This window comes from Montipora foliosa, chromosome 1 (genome assembly GCF_036669935.1).
Source record: "Montipora foliosa isolate CH-2021 chromosome 1, ASM3666993v2, whole genome shotgun sequence".
In the NCBI taxonomy this organism is placed as follows: Eukaryota; Metazoa; Cnidaria; class Anthozoa; order Scleractinia; family Acroporidae; genus Montipora; species Montipora foliosa.
Genome location: NC_090869.1, coordinates 15197571 through 15210070, shown reverse-complemented (window position 1 = coordinate 15210070; position 12500 = coordinate 15197571). Strand labels below are relative to the sequence as shown.

General features: G+C 40.0%; 1 protein-coding gene across 1 annotated transcript in view; it reads left to right on the top strand.

The window, feature by feature from the left end:
• LOC137975348 (uncharacterized) overlaps window positions 1-12500 on the top strand; it is a 26919-nt gene that overhangs the window by 7234 nt on the left and 7185 nt on the right. Inside the window, exon 3 of the mRNA XM_068822445.1 lies at window positions 215-293. Within this exon, the coding sequence (XP_068678546.1) occupies window positions 215-293 (79 nt within the window). The remainder of the gene's footprint in view (window positions 1-214; window positions 294-12500) is intronic.

Sequence of the window (12500 nt, the reverse complement as noted above, 5' to 3'; positions counted from 1 at the left end):
ACTGGTCACGCGTGACTGACACCGGATACATAATTTTCAATTTTTAACGCACGCCCAATACAAAATGTGGAGGCGGCGAGCAGAGTCTACTTTCCTCTTCCCGACTTACCTAGGAAGATCGAAAGAGACTTTGCTCGCAGGGTAACTTTTGATGGAAACTGCATTGCATGCTTCATAGTCAATTTTGACAACTTATCTTTATTTATTTTTGTAGAGTGTGTGTGAATTCAAGCCTTGCAGAAATGGCGCTAAATGTCATCCTTTGTATGAATCAAATGGATTTTTGTGTAAAGGTAACATTTGACAGTATAGTATGCAAATGGCTAAACAAGACTCCCTTTGGCTTGCTATAATTATATAGGCGAAATGTCATCTGCAATTTGCCTTCATTCGAAATTGAATATTTGGGCGATAAATTGACTGGAGTGTTCACAAATGCCATTAATTAATCGGGTGTTCAAGAAGCCTGATCCTGGGTTCCGTTGCTCATTTTGGCATACTTTTTTGTCTTCAAGGTATGTATCAGGTCGTGCTGCCGTTTCTTCGTTTGAGGAAGTACATAATCATTGTTGAGTTAAATTTCCTTGTTTCCGCTGTTTTTTTTTTCATTTAGCGGATGACAACCCGTCTAGTTTTTTAATAAAGAAATTTGCCATCGCGTTTACGACAATTGAAACGGTAAACGTCGAATTGAATTTTGCTAACGATGAAAGAATCTTGTTTGATTTTAGCTGAATCTGGTGCAATTGCCTGTTAATTAACTTCAGATATCGAGAAACATTTCGAGATAAGCTAGAATTAGACGCTCCGTGAGCGTACGCTAGGTTGCCTGTGCTACGTGTCGCACAAAAACATAAGGCACTGAGTTGAGTGGTATTGAACTGCAGCGTTACAGTAAATTTTTTAAGTGGGTGGGAGGGAGGTGATGTAGACCATTTGAGGGATCACCCAGACGTCATGCCAGCAATGGCCCTTTGGCTCACACGTTCACAGGTTGAATTATTTTGTAATGTTGTGTCCCGTTCTGAGGTCTTTCACCTTTTTAAGCCTTGGCAATAAATCCAGTTTAAAGATAACAAAACGCGCTCTTGAGTGAAACTCACTCGTTTCTTCTTTAAAGGAGCTATGTCACTCAAAATGATATAATTCCATGATTTGGGGTGCAGGGATGGCGCAGTGATGAGAGCACTTGCCTCCCACCAATGTGGCTCGAGTTCGATTCCCATACTCGGTGTCACTTGCGGGTACAGTTTGTTGGTTCTCTACTCTGCACGGAGAGGTTTTTCTCCGGGTACTCCGGTTTTCCGGAACACCCGTACATGTCTAGAGTTGCACTAAGCAAACGTTTATGTCACACACTAAGGAAGGACTGAACATGACTGTTGTTTCCGCTTCATAATTTCTCTTCTTTTCACTCTAATCTGATGACAGGTCATGTCTTTTTTTTGGTTTACATTTGCACCAAATGGTATCGCAAAAGCTGGGAGTTACGGTGTAGCACTTTTATCTCGCGGGGTTTAATTTTTGAGGATTTTGGCGATGTACTTGATCCGCAAAAATAAGTTCCAGCAGAAAAAAAACAGTTTGGTCAAAAAGATCGTTTATGAGAAAAAGCAATTGGAGCTTGCTATAAACAAAACGAAACAATAAAAGGTTAAGACAATACTTTTCCACTCTCTGAGGCATAAGAAACGAACTCAAAACAGTCAATCAAAAGGTAAAGTTAACCATTTTCCAAGGCCTCCACGATGCCACATTTTTTCCACGTTCTCGATGATTGAGAGGTTTTTTTACCAAAAAGTAATAGAAGTTGAAAATAGTCTTGCTGCTTGAAAAGAAAACCGCAAAATTTAGTTCCCAGCGGAAACTTTAGTCCGAATTTGCGCTGCAAAAAATTGTTCCCGCAAACCTCAAAAAATCGCCAATTAGAGTTAAAAAACGTACTTTTTAGCCAAGAAACTTACGTCTTTCTTTTTTTAATTTTGTTGTAATATTTGACTGAATATTAATATTTCATCTGTCGGGTCGGGAAGCTTTCTTTGTCGGGTCATTGACCCGAGGCCGGTCTCGTCTCTGGAACAATGTTGATCAATCCCTTCACTGAAGAACCATTTCTCTCAATAATGAAGCAAAAAATGGACAAACTTTCCTTCAAATAATTCTTCACTGTCTCATTTTCATGTTTTTACCTCAATACTGTGCAGAGTTGAACACAAAATAAATGTCAAATTGCCAGACAACTGAGATGCAACTTCAGTAAACAATGTGATGCAGTCAAGGCGTTCGATTCCTTTTAAGGACGGTGCCTACTAATTCACAGGTATTTTCGCCCCGATTTATGATTATGCAGGAAAGGTAGATCTTCCCAAGTGTTATTGAAATCCAAAAAGAAAATTGGGGGTAACCACGCATATTTCAAAGATAATTCATGAACAATATTCGTATAAAGCTCTAAAATACAAAGCAAGGCATGGCGTTCTTTCTCAAATTGAAGCTCAATTATCTCTTAACATGAGGAGCTTAAGCCGACTCAGGAATTCTCGGCTGGACGTCTCCTGACGGTGTAGATATCCGTCAACAAAGGCTAAAAACATAAGACAAAAGGTGTTTTGTATTCAGAAAAGTGTTAAAGCGTCAGCCTGTACTGTGAACTTACGTTAAGCAGAAAAAAGTAGTTAATTTTTATTGAATGACCATATTTAGGGGCGAGATGAATTTTGTGGGGAACACAAATCTATTTCAGTTGGTTAGCGCGCATCGACAATGGCGGTTAGTGCTGGGACACGGAACCACTTTTGGTTCTATAGGATTTATGGATTAACTCTTTCACCCGGGGATAAATGGTACAGCCTTTCAAATCAACTGGTTGGTCGAAATGTTAGCCAATTTGCCGAAGGAAAGTTCTTTCAGCTCTTTGCGAAGCGAGATTTATCGCCTCCAAGTCGGTCAATTTTTGGCGGGAAAATGGTGATCACGTTCCGAAATGCGGCGGGTCTAATCTGCAGGTCGCAGGTCACAGGTTGCAGGTCATTGCTTCACCAATACAGAAAGTATCCTAAACATTCTTAAAAGCTAACCTTAGGCCTAAAAACTTTTGTTTACGATACTTTCTGTATTTGTGAAACAATGACCTGCAACCTGTGACCTGCGACCTGCATATTAGACCCGCCGTCCGAAATTCTGGTAAAAATGTGGACGAAGCAGCTACAATTGGACATTCTAAATTTCCCAGTTCCTCAGTTGTCGAGTTCCATAAGTATAAAACTTAAAAGTGGTTTGCTTTAAAATCAGAAAAGAACCAACTGGTTCAACGTTGCTGTTGAGAATATTGAAAAGTTAAGATATAATTTGCCTGTGTTTAAATACATCACTAACCTTTCATTTTTAACCGGAGAATTAGGGAAGCAGATGTTCGAAGGTGTAATGGCTGTTGAGTTTTATTCCGGCCTCAGTTATCGAGTTCCATAAGTATAAAACTTAAAAATGGTTTGCTTTAAAATCAGAAAAGAACCAATTCTTCGTTGCTGTTGAGAAAATTGTATGCCATGCAAAACAAGTTGCATCTTGGTAGCCTGAAAGTTAAGAAATAATTTGCCTGTGTTTAAATTAACAAATACACCAATACATCACCTAACGTTTCATGTTTAACCGGAGAATAAGAATAAGAGAATAAGAAATAAGAATAAGAATAAGAATAAGAATAAGAAATAATTTGCCTGTGTTTAAATTAACAAATACACCAATACCTCACTAACGTTTCATGTTTAACCGGAGAATAAGAATAAGAGAATAAGAAATAAGAATAAGAATAAGAATAAGAATAAGAAATAATTTGCCTGTGTTTAAATTAACAAATACACCAATACATCACTAACGTTTCATGTTTAACCGGAGAATTAGGGAAGCAGATGTTCGAAGGTGTAATAGCTGTTGAGTTTTATTCCGGCCTCAGTTATCGAGTTCCATAAGTATAAAACTTAAAAATGGTTTGCTTTAAAATCAGAAAAGAACCAATTCAACGTTGCATGCTGTTGAGAAAAGTGTATGCCAGGGAAAACAAGTTGCATCTCGGTAGCCTGAAAGTTAAGAAATAATTTGCCTGTGCTTAAATTAACAAATACACCAATACATCACTACACCTGCGTGGAGAACTCAACTAGTTTTATTTACTGCATATGTAAAACAACGAACGAAGTAAAAAACTACATTGTTAGAAACACGTGTGTAAGAACTTATATAACAACTGTGTAACCGCTTACTCGTGACCGGAAGTGACTATTACATCCCTCTTTCTCTTAACAAAAATAATGATACTGGTTGGATATCTTATAGCAAATAGCATTGTTCAACCGAGTTGAACACTGGTCACAATAAATAGAACAAGATAGAAAAATCATTTAAAATAGAAAGTGTTTGTGTGACATATTCGGTGGAGGTTGAAAACCTCACTTTAATTCAAGTTAGATGTCCAGCTTGGAAGGTGGTTTAACCACTCTCCCACTTCGTTTCTCACATAATGGCCTCCAGGGCTATGGGCACCGGTTGCTAGGGCTTCTGGTTCCGGGTTGAAGTTTGTTGATTGGGTGGTACCACGGGTTAAACTGGATGCTAGGTCAGAGGCTAAGGTTGGGCTGTCCCTATGTTTAGTCTGGTGTAGTCTTGGCCATCATACGCTCTGTATTAGGCGTGAATTGATGTAATTGATTGTTTCTCATGTCAAAACTGACATGTTTGGATGGCTTCTGAGGTATATGTCGTATGTGTGATCTGTTCCGACGTAGCTCTTTGCCAAATTCAGTAGACACATTATAGGATCGCGGGGTTTCCTCGGCTTTATTGGTAACCACAGCTGGTCTCCATTCTAATGTCCTTGGGTTTTGAACGGTTACCTGTTCACCTGGGGTGAGGCTGGGCAGAACATGGGTATGCTGATCATAATAGAATTCTGAGATGCTTGCCTTTCTTGGAGCCTGTGAATGACTTCGTCACTGGTGTAATTATTTTGGATTCTTCTAGGTAGGTTTTCCTGGATTTGCCTCCCTAAGAGCAACTCTGCAGGGGATGGCAGTTTGTTGTCAATTGGAGTCGACCTTAGGCAAAGGAGGGCTATGTTTGAATCTGAGTTGGATCTTCTTCAAGATTTTCTTAACAATCTTGACCTGGCTCTCAATGGACCCATTGCTTTTTGGATAGTAGGGTGAACTTGTCACGTGTTTGAATCCATATCTTGCTGAAAATTGATGGTAGTGACCCCGGAAATGAGGTCCATTATCAGATCTCACGATTTGTGGAATGCCGTGTTCACTGAAAATTTGCTTTGTTATGTCCACAACGCATTTGCTGGTGCTCTGGCCTCTTGGGATCTTCCTGACAAACGGGTACTTGGTATAGTAATCGGCAATCAGAAGGTATTCATCGTCGTCAAGGTAAAATAAATCGGTTCCTATAGTGTGCCACGGTCTGGGTGGAATTTCAGTTTGCAATAGGGGCTCACGTTGTTGGTTGTGCTGGAGTTCTTGGCACACCTTGCAAGATTTGGTCATTTCTTCAATATCCTTGTTGAGGTTTTTCCAGAACACTGACGTGCGTGGTCTTAACTTTGTCTTCTCTGTCCCTTGATGACTGGCAAGAAGCTTGGCCAAGATGTCTCCTTGTAACACTTGAAGACTTATAATCCGGTGACGTTTCATAATCAAACTGTTTTCAATTGAGATTTCCTCTCTATAATTCCAGTAAGGTCGCAAAACTGGAGGCAGTTCTTTGATATTATTAGGCCAACCGTTGAAGACAACCTCTTTGAGAGCAGCTAGTTCGGGGTCTTGAAGTGTCTCTTCTTGTATTTTCTGTAAATATCCATTTGAGAATTGTGTTCATACATCATATATTTGAACATTCAGGTCTGGTATGGGCATAGCCTCATCAGAGGGGAGTCTTGAAAGGGCGTCGGCCACATGCATTTGTTTGCCTGGTCGGTACCTTATGGTGACGTCATATGGTTGGAGACGGAGCAGCATCCTTTGTAACCTTGGGGGTGCTGAGACTAGATTTTTCATCTGTATAGACTCCAGTGGCTTGTCGTCTGATTCTGCTACAAAATTTCGGCCAAACAGGTAAGTGTGGAAACGCTCGCATCCATACACCACAGCAAGGAGTTCTCTTTCTATGTTGGCATAGCGTGATTCGGTGTCTGTTAGTGTTTTGCTGGCAAAGGCGATTGGTTTTTGGTCTTGTAGTAGGGTAGCCCCAAGGCCAGCTGTGGAGGCATCGGCTTGGAGGATGATTTCCTTTGTTGGATCGTAGTACCCCAGTATCGTTTCAGCGCTGATGGCATTCTTGACTTTGTCAAATGTTTCTTGATGGGCTGGACTCCAGTCAAATACACTCCTGTCTTTGACAAGTTCTCGTAAGGGCGAAGTCAGCGTACTGAGGCTGGGAATAAAAGTACCCATGTAGGTTGCTAACCCCAGGAATGCTTGAAGTTCTTGTTTGTTGGTAGGGGGTGTCATTGTCTTCAAAACCGATACTTTATCTGGGTCTGGCTGGATTCCGTCTGCGCTACGGATGACACCGTAGAACTTTATTTTCTTCTGCTTAATCTTGCATTTGTCTGGCTTAAGCTTTAACCCCGTGGATGTGCATCTGTCCATTATCTCGTGCAAGTGTTTATCGTGCTCTTCTTCTGACTTCCCATAGACTACGATGTCGTCGGCGATGCCTATTGTGCCGTTACATCGCTCAAAGGTCTGATCGATCTTGGCTTGGAAGACGTCTTGGGACATTTTTAGACCAAAGGGCATGCGCAGAAATCTGTAACGGCCAAATGGCGAATTGAAGGTGGTTAGGTAGCTTGATTCTAAATCAAGGTTAACGTTCCAATAACCACATTTGCCATCCACGATAGAAAAGAATTTGGCACCAGCCAGCTTGGGTAAAATTTCCTCTAAAGTAGGGATGACGTGGTGTTCTCTGCGAATTGCCTTGTTTAGGTCCTTGGGGTCAAGGCATATACGTAGTTGACCATTGGGTTTCCTGCAGTACACCAGACTGTTCACCCAGGCAGTTGGTTCACCTTCTTTGAGTTTCATGATGATCCGATTTGACGCCATGTCATCCAATTCGCGTTTTATGTCTTCCCGGAGGCTCAGTGGAACGTGTCTTTGAGCATGGACAACTGGGGGTACTGATGGGTCCACAGTGATGTGGTATTGGCCTTGGAATTTTCCGATTCGATCAAAACAACTCGGGTATTGTTCCATCAAGTCATCTTTGTCCTTTATTGGTACCTTTTTCTCGTTGGTATGGTCAGTGTTTTGTGCTAGACTCTTTTGTAAAGAGCAGTTCAATGTGACGAGGTTGAGTTCTAAAGATGTTGGAAGTCCGATGATAGCTGGTCCATCTGCTTCTGTGATGAATAAGAGTGCCTCTGATCTTTTTCCGTTGAATTCGCATGAGATCGTACATTTACCATGCTGTTTTATCTTGGCCCCACCATACGCTGTGAGCACTGTAGGTGACTGTTGAACAGCTTCAGGTTTGGGAAAACCATCTGGTGTGAGATATTCTGGGTACATTCGGCGGTACAGTCGCAAGGGCAGTATGTTACCTTGAGCTCCCGTGTCTAATTTGGCTTTTAGTTTTGCGGGGTGGTTGCTAAGCTTGTGTAAATTAATGTCAACAGTCACGAATACTTCGTCTTCAGATAGGTGTCTTGGTGCAATAGCATTAACTGTGATGGATTCAAAGGTGATCGTTTCAAATTGATCGCTAATTTCTCTTTCGTCTCCGTCTCTGCGGTTTCAACTGACAGATCTTCTGTTTCGTCGGTCTCTGCTGTTTGAGAAGTGCCGTGGTCTGGAATTTGCTCGATTTCTTTGTCGGCCTCTTGTCGATGTCAATCTGTGGGGGTTAGAACGACAAACTTTTGCCCAATGGTTATCCTTGTGGCAGTTCATGCATTTAGATCCATATGCTGGGCACCTATCTCGAGGTCTCAAGGGATGCTCGAGGCCGCAGTTATTGCATTTCATTTTCATCGGTTTCTTGTCGCTGCAATGTTGTTTACGTTTCCTTTTATGGCGTTAATATCCTTCTTTTCGCTCTCGAGCTGTTCTAGTTGCCATTTGGTGGCTTCGTACGTTCTGGCAATGTCGATGGCTTCGTCCAGGGTAAGTTGTTCGCCTTTTTCCAATAATCGTTCTTGAATTTTCTTGTGTTTGGTGCCAACGATGAGTTGTTCGATAAGTCGATCATCTGATTCAATCTTGTCTCTGAATCTGCATTTGGAAGCTTGATTACGGCAACGAGTCAAGAAATTATTGACGGATTCGTCATTCTTTTGTTTGAATTGTTGTAGCTGATATCTTGCCAACCTATGGTTGACTTTTGGCGCCACGAGTTGCTCGAATCGCTCCCATATTTTTGATGGTTTATTTCTATCTTCGGCGTCGTCCCAGATCCAGCTGTTGTAGGTTTCTAATCCTTGCCTGCCAATCCATAGCAAGATGAACGAGGCTGGTTCTTTCTCCGTTTTCCGTGAGTATGGCCCGCTAAAAATCAGGTCGCAGTACTGTTTGAATTTTGCTAATTCATCTCGTAAGTCTGCCGCGTCCCAGTTCATCTCTGGGGTTTTGAATCCCGTAGCCATTGTTGTTCGGTGTGTTGAACCGCTTAACGATATGAAAAACAAACGGAGGATTACGACGTGGTTCGGTTTGGTTTATCCCACTTCTGACACCATGTCAAACCTGCGTGGAGAACTCAACTAGTTTTATTTACTGCATTTCCAAGACAACGAACGAAATAAAAAACTACATTGTTAGAAACACGTGTCTAAGAACTTATATAACAATTGTGTAACCGCTTACTCGTGACCGGAAGAACACAGCGGTCAAACGTCTGCGCATGCCCAAATGGATATTTTTTTTGCCAGCCGCGCGCCAATTTCCCGCGCAAAATTTTAAAGAAAAACATTGGAAACAACCGGTGTAACGCAAAATCTACGAAACAAAACTGAAACGTTCATAGAAATCTGTAAAAGGAAAAAAGAAAAGGTAAAAGGAAAACTTAAGACTTTCCAGACACAAAGTTTATTAAATTACCGGTATTCTGTTGATTTACCATTTCTTTTTGAGCTTTACCAAAAAAGTTATACGTCTTCAAAAACGGCGTCATGCTGCGAGCTGACAGCGTAGTATATTTTTATTTGTTATTATCAATCATGCGATGCGTGACACCGGAAGCTGACGGCAAGCGGTGTTTAAACGAAGGAAAAACTCGTAAAGAAAAAGAAAATTGCAGTCATTCGGCTTGGCTCAGCGAGCTGACAAAACATTGCCAAGGGCTGGAAGGATTCCGTCGGGATCGTGGATTTGTTTGCGGCACAGTAATGAAATCCATCGAAACAATAAACCATGTTTACTGAACGGTTTTACCAGGTCTTCGAAAAGGTTGAAAAAAAAAATTACCAGATTACAGACCTGGGACAAACTGGTGTTGTAAATGCAAACTTGAGGCCGACAAAAGCTTTATTGATCACGTTAAATACATTCCATGGAAAAGAAAGGACTCCAACAAACAGAAGATAGAATACTTTTTAAGTCTGACATTTCACGAATTATTTCTGTTAGCCCGTTGTACAAGTTAAAACATAAACAAATATATAAATTAACGAGGAAAATGTCACTTATTGGATGCGGAGGGCCTACGAAAAGAGGAACAGTGTCATGAAAATACTGACCAATAAAGAGGCAAGTCTAGTTGTGTATATATTTCTTTCTAACTTTTGATATCCAGTCGATATTATTTACTTATATTACATTCACATGTTTAATCAAAAGTAAATCATAAGAACGATTAAATCGCTTTAACTTCTCAAGGCTCTTGCAAACTCTTTTCTTTACATATTTCATTTTTTCCGAATCAATTTAGCCAGTAATTATTATGTTAGTGGCCAGATTAAATCAAACTAAGGCATATTAGATATCCAGAAAGGAAAAGAGAAGGAAAACAGTATTTTGCCCTCTTGTTTATTTACTACTCCTAGCAAAAGCCAGAGTGCAAAACTGGAACTGTTTTTTTATGATAATTTTAGCATCACTATTTTAGAGCCTTCAATTGGAGAATTGATTGAAAGATTTCAGATGGCAGTTGGTAGTCATTATTAAAACAGTGGTTTGCCCTTGTAGGAAGTGAGTGCCATGAGGAAGTTTACAGAGCTTCAAGTGAAGTACCTGAATAGACCATTTTACAGTTGTAGCTAAGCTGCCTGGCCTAAGAATGGAAGCGAGGCTGCCGGTGACCCTGTTTTGATACAAACCTTTGTGCTTTTCTAATGTTAATGAAGACTAATTTGAATCACAACAACACAATTTACATGATAAAAGCAGTGAGGTCTGTATCGATTCAAGGTCACCGGCAGCCTCGCAGCCATTCATAGGCCAGGTCACTGAGCAAACAACTGTAAAATGGCCTATTGTTTAAAGCTGTCTTTAAAACAATACTTCGGGAAGACTCCAGACTGTCACAAGACAGAGGATACCTCCAAGAATAAAGAACAGTTGCCCTCCTTCATATAATAGCATATTTCAGTTGTGAATAAACATGAATTAATCTGAACCAATAAAAGGGTACATCTGAAAAATCTGAAATAAATTTCCATGTTTGCATAGATCACAGATTACATGTCCTTTGCAAAAAAGACTTGGGTCTTTACATGCATCGGCACTGTTGAGATACTTTGCGCTGGATTTTGCAACAGCTGGTATGTACTGGTGAACATCCAGAAGGGCAGATGCCATATGCGTCGCTTTTGACAACTATAGATTATCTGGTATGCGAAGGAAGGGAGACTTAATGTAAAGGTGGTATCGTAAAATATCACCTGTAAGAAATTTTCACCAAAGGTCTTAAAAACCATCACAAGTCATTTCTTAGTCCTCTTGCTGCGCAATGCCAACAACTGAGGGCAAACGATATACAGAAGCAAATCAAACAGTTCAGGTATAGTGTGAATAATAATATATTATTTATTTCCTTTCTTGAGCCCTTCATTTTAATCATGCCTGTAGTGAGTCTAAATTAAGAGACATTTCAATAATAATAATAATAATAATAATAATAATAATAACAACAACAACAGCAAAAGAATAATAATAATCTTGAAAATAACAGTAAAAACTCCTTTGTTTTCTATACAATCTGCTGCCTTGTGTTATTCCGTAATAATTAAATCTTGATCGCTTTTGAGAATGAGAAGGTTAAACAAATTTAATAATTGTGGAGCATAATACAGGGAACAGTGCAAATGTACATTTCAGTTTCTTAAAATCCAGAAATCTGGCAATAAATTAGCATGTTCACTGTGATATGCTACATTGCATCCTATTTTATCCCTGAAAGCAGTTCCACATGACCATCTGGTTTGTTGCTTGAGATGGAAAACTGTTTGTCCTGACAGTCACTTCCATTTCCCTCATGGTGTCATAGTTGCTAGGTGTGACATATCAGGAAGAGAGGCTAGGCATTTTTGGCAAAAATTAAACAAGAACTGTCATTACAACACAATTTATGTTCTCTTACATTTGCAACATTTCTGTGACTAAAGACCAGTTATTTTGCATGCACAGTGTAGCGTACAGAACGAATTTCAAAAGAGATCAATTAGCATTACTTAAAACCTCTTACAAAAGGAAGAATGGTGAAGTTCAAGTGTTGAACAAATAAGAGAACATCTCTGGAAATATCAGGTACTTCAAAACAAAAAACAATACAACTACACAGAAGCATTACTTAAACAAAATAATACACGATAGATCGAAAGAACGTTTCATTTCTTAAAATGAAAAATGAGGAGAGCATTCAGTATTTCTGTTGCAAAATAAATAAATTTATAAAACATGCCTATGCACTTAACTCAAGAATTGTACGTAAGCTTTAAGGATGATATGAATGATGTAATATTTACACAGCTTCTCAATCAAATCACGAGAAGAACACGGCATTTCACCTTTCTTTACGTGTAACTTGCAATGATTGCCAATGCTGTGTCTTCTCATGTATGAGTGCCTTAGTATTATAGACCATCATAGACCATGCTAAATCGAATGCATCGTACGATCAGCTGTTATTACTTTAGTTTAAAGTACTGTTTGACATCACTTCTACATGTGGCTACTGTATGCCGGTCTCAATAAAAAAATATGTACAGACTTACTCGCTTGTGTGGTCCTTTTTAACTCCAGTGAAGCGACTTGAGAGTCACAACTTAAACCCACAAGGTCGCACCACCATTTTGACCGCCTGTTCGCCCTTTTCACTCCAACGCTCGCACATGCGCAGACGTTTGACCGCCGTGTTCACCGGAAGTGACTATTACACGTTTCATGTTTAACCGGAGACTAGGAAAGCAGATGTTCGAAGGTGTAATGGCTGTTGAGTTTTATTCCGGCCTCAGTTATCGAGTTCCATAAGTATAAAACTTAAAAATGGTTTGCTTTAAAATC